At 32.9% G+C, this 12717-nt stretch overlaps 1 protein-coding gene across 7 annotated transcripts; it reads right to left on the reverse strand.

Moving 5' to 3' along the window:
• Positions 1–11: 11 nt before the first annotated feature.
• Positions 12–7990, reverse strand: LOC123194635. 7 transcript variants are annotated; one of them, XR_006497308.1, is made up of 10 exons: positions 7707–7987; positions 7231–7367; positions 6009–6954; positions 5521–5612; positions 5054–5128; positions 4584–4645; positions 4392–4461; positions 3523–4231; positions 1293–1514; positions 12–1144 (listed from the first exon to the last, which is right to left on the reverse strand). XR_006497308.1 is itself a non-coding variant. In XM_044607953.1 (10 exons), the coding sequence occupies exons 1-10, from the start codon at positions 7882–7884 to the stop codon at positions 1499–1501; spliced, it is 2355 nt and encodes a 784-aa protein (XP_044463888.1). In that variant the 5' UTR covers positions 7885–7986; the 3' UTR covers positions 1484–1498. The 7 variants fall into 7 exon arrangements, 6 of the variants coding, with proteins under 6 accessions (XP_044463886.1, XP_044463885.1, XP_044463888.1 ...); XM_044607953.1 differs by lacking the exon at positions 12–1144 and adding an exon at positions 1668–1737 and having other exon boundaries at positions 1484–1514; positions 7707–7986; XM_044607951.1 differs by having other exon boundaries at positions 12–1514; positions 6033–6954; positions 7707–7990.
• Between the last annotated feature and the right edge of the window lie 4727 nt (positions 7991–12717).

Below are 12717 nucleotides of genomic sequence, written 5' to 3' on the forward strand. Positions count from 1 at the left end.
CATCTAAAGTATGAATGAGAATAAGAAAAATATTTTCTGGATTCAACTAGCATTCTGAATTCAACCAACATTCATGGCAAGTTTTGAAAATGGGGTATTAACATTATCACTCCACAAGAAAAATGTGAAACTTGTGAGGGAAGGTTCAGAAACCTTTCAAGGGTATATTCATGGCTTCCAAGAACCCAATAACAAAATACTTAATGCATTGCAACTTGCCCTTTGACTTGTGATAACTTGAATAAGCTAATGATATGATATTGCCCTCTTGCTTAGTTCTAATGCAGCTGGAATAAAGTGCGTGGTCTGTCAAATTACTGGATGCAGATACCCAAGAATAACATATATCAGTAGAGGTCATTCTGATGGAAAAACTGGTGGTGGACTTGATTTGAGCTACTTGAGCTTAGATCGATGTTCGCCTTAAATGAGCTAAGTTCAAACTGAACTTAAAAAATTTCATTGAGCTTGGTCTGGCTCGAACCCTCTCATCACAACAGCATTGCCGCACTAAAAAACCAGCTCATCAACTACTCTTTCTTATTCTCGAACAATCTGACTATTCTTCTTCTTCTTATCCAGCAACAAGAACGGGTCAAACTCGTTCTTGAGCTCACCATCACTGGTCATAACAATGCTAATCTTTGAGAAGGATAGATTTTTTAAGTCCAGCTACACTAAAGTGGACAAGTAATTGCAAAAACCAGGACGAAGGCAAGAATTCTACTGTACCAGTTGCTAGCATTATAGCTGTATCCATGAACAGGGAGTAAGAAAATTTAGAGTGGCTGATATAGGTTTGGACCTGAATCGAGCTTGACTTGGACTAGAAAGCTGGCTTAGTTTGGTTCAAATTTATTTAGTTCAAATTCAAATTGACTTTGAGTCAATAGTCTGTCAAATGACTGCAAATATCCAAGAATGATATATATCAATGGAGGTCATTCTGAGGGAAAAACTTGGGGTGGATTCAATCCGAGCTCAACCAGCTTGGATCACTAATCAGCTTAAATGAGTCAAGTTCAAGCTGAAGAAATTTCAGCTCTAACTTGGCATGGCTTGAACCCTCTCATCATGTTGGTATTGCCGCACCAAAAAACTGGCTCATCAACTATTTTTCTTCTTCTCTAACAATGCTTATTCTCTAGCAACAAAAACAAGTCAAGCTCATTCTTGAGTTCACCATCACTGCTCCTAACAATGCTATTTGAGGACAGAGTTTTCCAGTCCAGCTTCACAGAAGTGAACAAGTAATTGCACAAACCAGAACAGAGGGAAGAATACTACTGTACCAGTTGCTGGCATGATTGCTATGTCCATGAGCAGAGAGTAAGCCAATATAGTGGCTGAGAGAGGTAAGAGATAGTCCATCTCTAATTATGTTCCTAAAAGTCCAGGACTGCTTGGTTCACAGAAAATATCCTCCACAACAAGCTTCTTCCCGGACAACTCGTAGTTCATCTGTAGTTGAGCCACCTTGTCAAGCCCTTTTACTGGGTCAAATCCCACCTTTCCTAAAAAAGATAAGAAGGCCAATACCAGCCAGTAAAGTAATAATCATGAGAGAATTCAAGATTGAGAACCTGTGGAACTTCAATACATCTATCTTCAAATAAGCATCCGAATGTCATTCGATATGTTAAACTCATAAGTAGACGCAATCGCACCTTAATAGGCACAGACATATTGTTCTGAATAACAATGGATAGGATTTGGGTATTTTCCATACATCATATCCTACATTAGATCAACATTATATATCATAGTTATATATGATACATATTTTACAATACAATATGATACAATATAGATAGAAAATGAAATGTATCATGAAGTGTATCGAATTAATACGATATAATAGATGTATAATATGACACGAAACATATTATCAATATAGATCGCTAAACTTTTTAGAGAAAATAATAATGTAGTAAAAATGTATATAAGAAATCTTAAATTTTTAAAGGCGTTTATGATTTTTTTAAAAATAATGATGCGTCAATTAGATTTTTTTACTATTTTATTATATTATTTTTTAAAAGTTGTATCATACAATTTAATATAATACTCAATACATGATATAAAAAATTAGATTTTGATACACAATACGATATACAATTTGACTACCATGTTATGCACCACACCAAAGGGCACAGCCTCAATTCCAACAACCATGTAAAAGGGGACTTCAGATGCCTCACTCGTTCTCGTAGTAATCACCTAAGCCGTATCCCTTGTACCCATAAGACTTGCAACTTCAGTTTTCTCATACTTTTGAACAAGCACTTTAAACTTCAAAAGATTAAACACAAAATAAGTATCTTGATACTTAACCTAACAGGAAAACAAGTCCACCTCAGAATATAAACATCCTTCATCGTAAACCTTATCACCGGCAAATTATCAAGAATCAAATTATTATCATACATCTCATTAATCCTTTCCTTCAATAATTCAAAATCATCTTTTGATAATAGTTATGATTTACACAAGGATATCAGTTTTATTGGCATCCATCTTAAACCAATACGGAGAATCCTTAATCCTACCACTCATCAAAGGTTCACCAAGATTCTCAGCACTATCTTTGACACTTTCCAGTGGCTTACAAATGGGCAAACTGTAATAACTCAAGTAGGGATGACAACGAAGAGAGGCGGGGAATCCCCGCAAGGGATATCAATCCCCGTCTCCGTTATGGGTATGATAAGGATTCTCCATCCCTTCTTCGCAAAAACAAATCTTCTTCTTGTCTTCGTGGGAAAAAATCCCCTCCCCCCGCAGAAAAAAATCCCTTTTCCCATACTTTTTAAATACAACATAAATATATTAAATAACAAAATTAAGTAAAATTAAAATCAACCTACTATTTCAAATGTCACAAGTATCATATATTAACCACTTTAATATGCACAACAATAACATAAATAAATTTAAAAAACATAAATAATCTAAAATTATAAAGATATGTTAGTATTTTAAATAAAGATATTAATATAGAAGAGCAAGGATGAGAATAGGGATAGACGGGGCGGGACAGAGCGGAGACACATGTATCTCTGTCCTTGGCCCGTTCTCGATTACAAGGATTTTTTTCATCCTTATCCCCATCTCCTTTCTCGTTTCTATCGGAAAATTCCCTTCTCATTAGGGTGAAAAGTCCTAAATTCAAACTGAAATTATCATCTCTAAACTCAAGGGTATTTCAGTGTCTATAGAAGTGATTGAATTTACTATCATAAACAAACTATCACCACATGTATTTGTGCGGGGCAGTACCAGAGAAGTAAAACCCATAACAACAAGATTGAAACATCAAGAAAACAAACAATACTCAGATGTTAAAATTGTGAGCTAAGTCTTCTTTTTTTGTTATAATTATTAAAATCATGTCAAATCTGGGAAACCCAGATCACAAAATGAACAAATTCCAATAAATACACTAGAGCTAGGAAATGTTCAATTCCAATAAATTATAAAGTAACTATCTTTTTTGTTATTTTTGTAAAAATAACTTCTAACCTTTGCTGGCACCCAAGCCTCGTGACTTTGGAAGCCTAACTGCAACCAAAGGGTTGACAATACCTTGGGAATCCCTCCCCAAGCCCATTCCTTCAACAAAACCCATCTTCATCATCATCTTTGATCCAAAACCTTTAGTGTGCCTTTCAAAAGCTCCAATGCTTTGAGGTCCCTTTCTTGTTGAGTTACTACAAGATTCCTTCCTCCCGGAGTCACCACGAGATTCCTTCCTTGTTGTGTCATCATCAATGTTTGAAAATTCCACACCCAACCCAAGAGATTTAGGTCGTTGGACCACTTCAATGGGTTTAGACATACCTTGACCGTCCTTTCCCAATCCTCCCCCCTCTACATATCCCATTTTAGCCATCATTTTGGATCCAAACCCCTTAGTGTGTACCTCAAATGCTCCAACCTGCGTCAGGCTGGTTGAGCCCTTGCTCTCAAAAGTTTCACTTGTCTCTTTAGAATCTAGTGTTTCAATGTCAACAATTTCTGACCGCATAACACCACTTGACACAAATGAGACAGGCTGACTAGCATATGCAACTTTTTTCCCTCTCCCTTTCTTCTTACTTGTTTCACCAGTATTATTACTAAGGGCTGTATTCTTTGATGTCTTGCTCTTGCTTCTGTCTGCACCTACTGATTTTATACGCAGACCTTCATTAACATCAAAATCAGAATCCTCATCACCAGCACCAATCAACTGCACCCAAAAATAACCACTGACTTAGGTTTACTATGGTGGCAAACATAGATTAACCAAGTACACAGTAAAAACTCTCCACATCAGGTTTATCAAACAAAAAAAATAAAGAATTGGATATCATCAATACTATGAATGTAATTCAATGGAAATTTAAAACCTTTTCCAGACGAAGTTTGTCACTCGTGGATGGCATGCATGTGTGTTGTGTTTGTGTCACTGTTACATATCTGTAAAAACAAAATGCCAGCTGGTATAAAAATCAACACCATCTTTTTGCATGCTATGTAAACAAAGATACAAGAAGATAAATTCATGATAAAAAATACACAAAATATGCATAATGTATTACCTTTTCTTACCAGAACCTTGACAGCTACTCTGCAAGCGATATATTGCAGCTAATCGCCGTACCTAAAAAAGCCTAAAGTGCATCAAACATACTCCGATTGCTCAAATTTGTTTAGCTTGTTGATTGAAATTTGTTCTTGTATGTACACACATGAAGATGTATTTTGGTTCAAAGCATAGAACCATTAGACAAGTACAAGCCCCAGTGGACGGCTTTTAACAAATATCAAAATGAAAACCAACTAAATAAGAGCAATGTGAATTGACAACATATATGGCCTGGCCTAATTAAAAAAATGAGAACCTTTGACACACAAAAATAACACAAGTGATTATCCAACATACAGCAAGCACTAATCTGCAGCAGATGGGTGGACAACTACAAAATTAATAAAGTATGCTAATTACCTTAAATATAATCAGATCAAATTACATATCTGTTTGATGTGAAGAAGGAATGAAATTTCATACCTGGGAAAAATTTCGGTGATGCATAGGTTGAAATGCAAACATATCTACTCCATCCAAAACAATCTGCTCTAATGTCTGCATCTCACAAACGGTAAGATTAGTTCTTTGACAAATAAAATGGAATCATCTAGCTGGTTAATCTAATACTCAATTGCTAGTCCTACATCAACCTAGAAAGAATTTTGAAGAAAATGAGGTTAAAGCTGGTAAACAGGGAAGGATTAGATTGAACAAAAAGTTAGGTGCAAGCCAGAATCGTAAATGGGGCCATATCAAATACAAGGAAGAAATTAAGCAACTTTTACCTTTTTGATACAAAAAAAAAAGAAAAAGCTCGTGCGTATATTATCTACTCATAATTAATAACTTCTCTCACTTCACAATTTTCACTTAATCAGAACAACTGAAGCACAGGTGAAAACAACAATAGGAATCACCAGGTTACGGAAGATTGTGGAATCACATACCGAGTTTATTTGCTTGAGATCAACACCCTGGCGTAGCATTCTCTCACGACGTTTTGCAGCAACCATTTCTTTTCGGTGCTTCTTTTTTTCACCTAAATAGCAATTGAACAATAACAATATATGATTCAAATTAAAGGCAGCCAAGTTGACTTACTACAAATACTATAATTACAAAAATGAATCACTGAAACCCACAAGTTGTAGAATGGAAAACTCTGTCTTGTTGGCCACCAAAAAGCAGAAGAGTGACTTTTATTTGAATAATAAATATGTATAACGATTAAAAAAATGATTTCACTTATTTTCATTTAGCAAGGTAGCAATTTGGTTTAAAAGAAAAAAAAAATCAGAATTCACTTACCATTATCACAGATTACACAGAAAATAAAAAAGGATATCTTCATTTCAGAATCTCCTGTGATTAAATATATCTCAACCTTATATGAACAATTATTTTTACAAGATAAACATATGTAGGCAAACTGTACCTGGAAAATTTCTGGACTTCTTACTCTTTTGAAACTCTCGAGGCCAAGACTGGGGAAGGCGAGGAGCGTGCTTTTTCTTTGCAGAAACAGTCCTTGCATCCTTAACAAGTGTAAGGTCATCAAATGCAGAAGAATAAGCACCTCCAGAAGCTATGGATTTTTTTTTCTTTGACGCAGGCATGGGCTTCCTCATACCATATTCCCTAGATGCATCTTGGAGAGCTATTCCACCCAACTTTAATAAAGTACCATCAAAACTACAGCTAGAAGACCCATTAAAATCCTGCTTTACCAACCACTTGGCCTCTAAAATATTGTCACTCCCACCAATTCCCTCTAAGTAATCTTCAGCAATCTTTCCATCAATATCTGAATCACTATCAGACAAGTCTTCTGATTGATCACTATCAGAATATGACTCTGAACTTTCATCATCACATGAGTCCCCATCACTTATGTCATAACTATCCCCATCAGACATATCTTCTGTGTATAACTTCATGCCCCCAATCGATAAGAACCCTGAATTCTTCTTTGGTGTAACATTCTTATCAGGCAACTCATCAGCCATCTCATCACCTTCCTCCTGATTAATGTTCTCATCAGTATCCACTTTCTCCAGATTAATGTTCTCATCATTGTCCATGTCCTCCTTGGGGAATGGAAAATCAGAACCTGCGGCCTCACATCCATCCACTTGCTTTGAGGACAAATCAACACCACTTGGGGTTGCCTCAGATTCATCATAGAACCCCAGTCCCCTATGCGAGCTATCACTCAGCATAAAGCCTGAGCTATAATCATAGCTATGATCCACATTATGAGGATCTGAAGTTGGGGTTTCATCTAAATAAGCAACAATCTTGCTATCTCGAGAACCAACCAAAATAATGGGCTGTGACTTATCCAAATAATTATCTTTATCATTGTCGCCAATGTGCAGTTCCTGAGACAAACTATAATATGAGAAACCAAACAAATCCAAATATTAAAGAACAACAACGAAAACAGTTTCAAAGAATACAAAGCTCTAATTAAAGTTTTATAAAAATTAACAGAAATAAATTTTCCATTTTTTAAGCGAAAACACAAACTTCAACAGAAAAATCAATAATTTGAACCATTTGTCCAAAATAACTTAATCATATACGAGCAACTCAGCCCCCAAAACAATCTTTTTTTCCCCTTTTTAAAGAAACATTTGGGGTCCAGAGACATATACCTCAAGATCAACAGAAGGGTATTCGTATGCAAAAACATTTCCAATAGACTTCCTTGATCCATTTTTAGAAGGAGCTTTTGATGGATTTAAACTCCCAGATTTTAACCCAGAATTGGAATTCATTTTGTCACTGCTTCCTGTAATTAAAGAACAAAAGCAAAGCTGAAATGATCCTTGCTCACCACCTCAAAAAGGGGCTCGGTTTTCCCACAAAATTCAAAGGGAAGAACAAAACTAGACAAACAAACAAATAAACAAAGTTTCACTCCATTCCATAATCCCACACCAAAAAAATAAAATCTCCGCCCGGTTGAAATTAATCCTGATATAAGCTCTTCAACACTAAATCATCTCACTTGAGCTACACCACATGGGTAAAGTTTCTATCTGTTGTTAACTTTCACCATCTATGAGCAACAAAAACAAATGGGTAACAAATCCAAAACAAAATCAAAACGCAGAGAAAGAGTTGGCACCTCGCGAAGAAGATTGAAACTGCTGCTGCCAATCTGACAAAAGACCTCCTTCGACAAACAAAGAGTTCCTTATTCGACGACCAGACGACCGTGACGTGTCCGGATTCCCTCTTCGTTTGCTCTTGCTTTTGTTATTGTTGTTGTTGCTTGTGGGTATCCTTCTTCCACCGCCACCCATTGCAGAGGCAGCAATCGCACGAAAGATCAAAACTTGAGATGGGAAAAAGCTTGACGGGGAAGTTGTGAAGTTATATGTATGGTCCCACTAGCTGCCACGTGCTCTACTCCACGTGTGAGACGTTTGGTGTTCTGTTCTCCGGCGAATGAAAATGAATATGCTCTTCTCAGATTCGGATCCTTCACAAGACAATTGGGCCCGAAAGTTGAATGGGTGCCAAATGGGTATACCTAGAATTGGATTTGAATCAAGTTTAAGTTTATTCTAACTTAGTTCAAATGAGTATAGTTAAAGCGAGCTCGAATTCAAGCTTAAATTTAAAATTTTAATATTTTTAAACTCAAATTATTAGGGTGGTCAACTCGTCAAGTTTATAAACTTAAAAAATTTAATACAAAATGATATTGTTTTGACTAATATGTATTAAAACAATATTATTTTAGTAACTAACCAAACTAAAAGCTCAATTCGAATTGGACTTGAGCTCCTTTGAAGCGAGCTTAAGCTTAATTTCATACGTAACGAACCAAACTAAAAGCTTAATTCGAATTCAATCATAGTTAGAAATAGAGTCTCAGTTTAACCCAAGTGGTCCTGGTATGGTATTGTTCATTCATTTAAATAGAAGGTAGATTTGAATCGAACTGAGCATGAACAAGACTCAACTCAAGATTAGATTAAAAAAAAAAGTTAACTTAAGATTGATGATATAAAACTAAAACTCAATTTAAAAATAATGTAAAGTTGGATTTAATCCAGGTCAACTTGAACTTGTATGTTCAAATTGACTCAAGTTTAACTCATTTTATAAAAATAAGTTCAATCTTTGAGTTAAACTCAATTTATTTGATTCGATCTTAAACAGTTTTAATCAAATAGATTTGATGGATAAGATAATACCCAAGGATCTTAATTTTCCAAGCCTCGCTTAAAGGATAGAGAAAGATTTAACTTAAATGAATCAAGTTTCAGTTAAAAAATTTTAGCTCAAACTTTGCACAATTTGAACTTTCTGATTACATAAAAGTTTGTCTCATTGGTAATTCTTTTTTTTTTTTTTCAAACAATCTTTCTTCTTTTCAGTGATTCGAACCAGTTCAATATTAATACTTGGTTTAATCACACTTCAACTGTCAGGCGAACTCATTTAGGTGTAGTGGTTACGGAATTTGGGCAAACAACAACACTTAAATCTAGCTAAGCCCTAAGTCTTCCAATTGTGTCTCATAACTAGTAATTAATTACTTTTAATCCTTAATTATTTCATTTCATTTTGTGGCTACCAACTTCGCTCCATGTTGAGTAATTGCGCAAGTCATGATTTCATGTGGGATCATCATCTTCAATCTCTTTCTTTGCCCATCCTCTCACCTTCCTCCCTCTTAATTAATCTCCATTTATAATTTTAAGAGTAAATTCAATTCAAGCTAAATCACGTTTCCGACCATTTTGTGTTTAAATTGAATTTATAATACTTAACATACGCTTAAGACCCAAGTAATTTGAGTTAATATATAATTTCACTATAGGGTTGTTGATAAGAAAAATATTACATCAAAAAAGGTGAACAATTTTTTTTTTTGTAAGATAAACAGTATTACCAGATTGACAAACAAGCTGAGTTATCAAGTAGGAGCTCTTATTTGATGTCAACTTGTTTGAGCTCAATTGCGAATTAAAGTTGAGCTAGCTCATATAGGATATGCCCATAAATAGGTTCTCTTTGCATGATCATAATATATACTAAACAACAAAAGCCAATGGTAGAGAATATAGAAGTACTCAATTAAGATGTTCATTACATAGCTTCACACAAAATTATACATACAAGAAATATCATAGAGAGAATAAAAAATGAATAATTCTATTTGTATCTACTTTAGATACATAATTTTATATATATTTATATGTGTTATCATATGATTAGGTATTATTTTATCCTTAATTTAAAATTATCTAATCATGTGATGATACATATAAGTGTGTAGACATTTATGTACTTAAAGTAGGTACATAAATGTATATGCTTTTTTAGTTTCCAAAATCTAAAGAAAAAAAGGTAGATTATGTGTCAACATTAGTAACGAAATATACCATGAAAAATCTGTAGACACAATATACATGGTAGAGGAATTCAAATCAAATCTCGAATTAGATATGACAATGGATCATATCATACCGATTCTGATACAATCCACCTTGCCTAGGGCTTCCTGTTGGCAAGCTTAATGAGTCAGGTAAACTCGCTAATAAGTCAAGGCTCAAGACATAGATCGTGCCCTTATAGGCCCTTTGCAAGCCAGTCCGTAAAATTATATATATGTTATATTTTATAATAGTAAAAGAATACAAAAGAACTATAATAGTCATGGTAATGCAAACTAGACCACGATGGTCTAGTTTGATTAAGATTTGGTAGCCTATTTTGATCTGGTTAGGACATGACTAATATATCTTTAAATTGAATCGGTTTAATCGAGGTTGAATTAGATAAATAGGGTCAAACTATGGTTCAACTATTTGATTAGACTTATTCAACCATCATATTGATGTCATATAACTAAAACTCGTTTTAAAATTTTTAATGATGTCAAACTAACATCATCGATTTAATCGGCTATCAAGCTAGTCAACTTTTGGGCCAACTGTTTAACATAGGATCAACCCTTCATCTGGGTCTAAAAACAATGTATAGTGGCATCGAAGTTCCCCAGAAAATTATGACACACTAAGGGGCTATTTTGTTCCCAATTATTAAAAATTATCTTGGTAATCTATCTTTTATTACTTATATTATTATGTTTGGTTTATCAGTAATAAAAGATTACGGTAATATTTTATTATCAATGCTGATGTGACAAGTAATGTAAGTGATAATCTGATTATCACCTATACAATAGGTATTAAAAGATTATCAAAATAATCTTGATTTTATTATAATTATATTTTTATTTATTTATTTATTTTAAGACAAAAATAACTTAATTTTCAATTAATATACTAAGTAATATAAAAAATATTTTAGAATAGTTATATCTAAAGACATTTAAGTAAAATAATTTACTAGTATTCTTTTATTACTTCTAACAAAATATAATAATTATTTATATCTATCAAATTTTGTTTATTTATACCCAATAATTTTTTAAATAATTTTTAAAAAAAATAATATTTAAATTTTTATAATAAATTATTATTCAAACTAAACGCCCCTCTTACGCACAAGATAATTTTTGATAAAACCTTCCAGCTCCGGATCATACAAAGGGCACAAACCCTAATTTTTATCTAAATTTAGGCTCCCAAAATATTCTAGAACTATACCTAAATATTATCCCACCTTAAACAGCGTTATGTTGGACTTACATAAAGCATAATCGTGTCATAAAATAACTAATTAATTATTGACCAAATTACTGTGTCCCACCAAACGTTTGATGAACTAATATCACCCTTTCAGTTTAAAAAAAGTCATTTTCACACCTAGCTATTAAAATTGTTAAAAACATCTATTAAATTATTTATAAAATTATCAAAAACCAAAAAAAAAAAAAATCAATAAATAAAGTTTGCCCAACATTTTATTAAATATATTTAGACTCCTACTTTATAATAATTTCAATTAAAATTGATAAAAATAATAAATTTTAAATTATTTGTCGTCAGTAATATTAATAATCAGTTAGTGTAATTCTAAACTAAAATAACACTAATTTAGTATAAATTTAGTAGAAAATCACATGGATAGGTGTGAATTCAGTCTTACACTGATTTAGTATAATTTTAATTTAAAAAAGACCGTATGATTTTAGTTTCGCATCGATTTGATGCGATTCCAAATTAAAATTGTATCAATTTGATTAGATTTTGATTGAGCCAATTATGAATATCAGTGCAACTGTTAATTTTTAAATTTATTTAGGATGAAATGAAGATGATATAAACGCTGTTATAATGTTGGAACAAAATAACGTAAAATATTATTTGACTATTAAAATTAGTTATTAACTTTGATTAAAAAGGTGAAAAAAATAATCTTTTCAAACGTAGAAGGTGAAAATAGTTAGTTCGTCAAACCTTGGATGGGAAATAGTTTTTTAGCCTTAATTATTAATAGGAGTGAATTTCTTGGCATTGAAGCTAACTGTGAGTGTCTTGTTGGTAACTTCAACTAAATTATTCAACCAAATTTTAGCCCTTCTCTCAGAAACCATAGAATATGCCATATATTCTAACAATGTGTGACCAAGCTTAATATACGGGTAAAGAACAATTTCCTCCTTAAAGTTTGGGAAAAGTAACAATACACCCCCAATAAATCACAAATATCAATAAAATTTGTTATTTTATTTATAAAGAATATAATACCGTTTTCTAATTATTTATCATATTTAGTTTTTATTCCTTAAATTATTCTAACTACATGAATAGTTATATTTAGAACTTAATTTTAAATTATTATTATGTAATTATTGAAAATATAAAGTCTAATCATACTTAAAATACATTTCTGTAAGGTTGGCCGAGAGCTATTATGGTTGTAACCCTACAATCAGGAGTCTTGTTGCTCGGCTAGTAAGCGAGGGTCAAGGAATAACACCCACAAAATCTAAGTCTAATAAGGGGTCGAACCATGCAAATTGGTTTTGTTCTGTACGTGTGATATTGATTTTTAGGTTTTTTCGCTCGGTCCATTTCCTAACAATAATTTTATACAATATACTAAAAATAAATTAAAACCCAATCGTAATTAAATTATACAAAAGAATACTACAATATTTTCGAAACAAATTCTTTTTATTCTATATTTTTTTAATCTTTATAAGCTGAAAA

Source organism: Mangifera indica, chromosome 13, assembly GCF_011075055.1.
Source record: "Mangifera indica cultivar Alphonso chromosome 13, CATAS_Mindica_2.1, whole genome shotgun sequence".
Taxonomy (NCBI): Eukaryota; Viridiplantae; Streptophyta; class Magnoliopsida; order Sapindales; family Anacardiaceae; genus Mangifera; species Mangifera indica.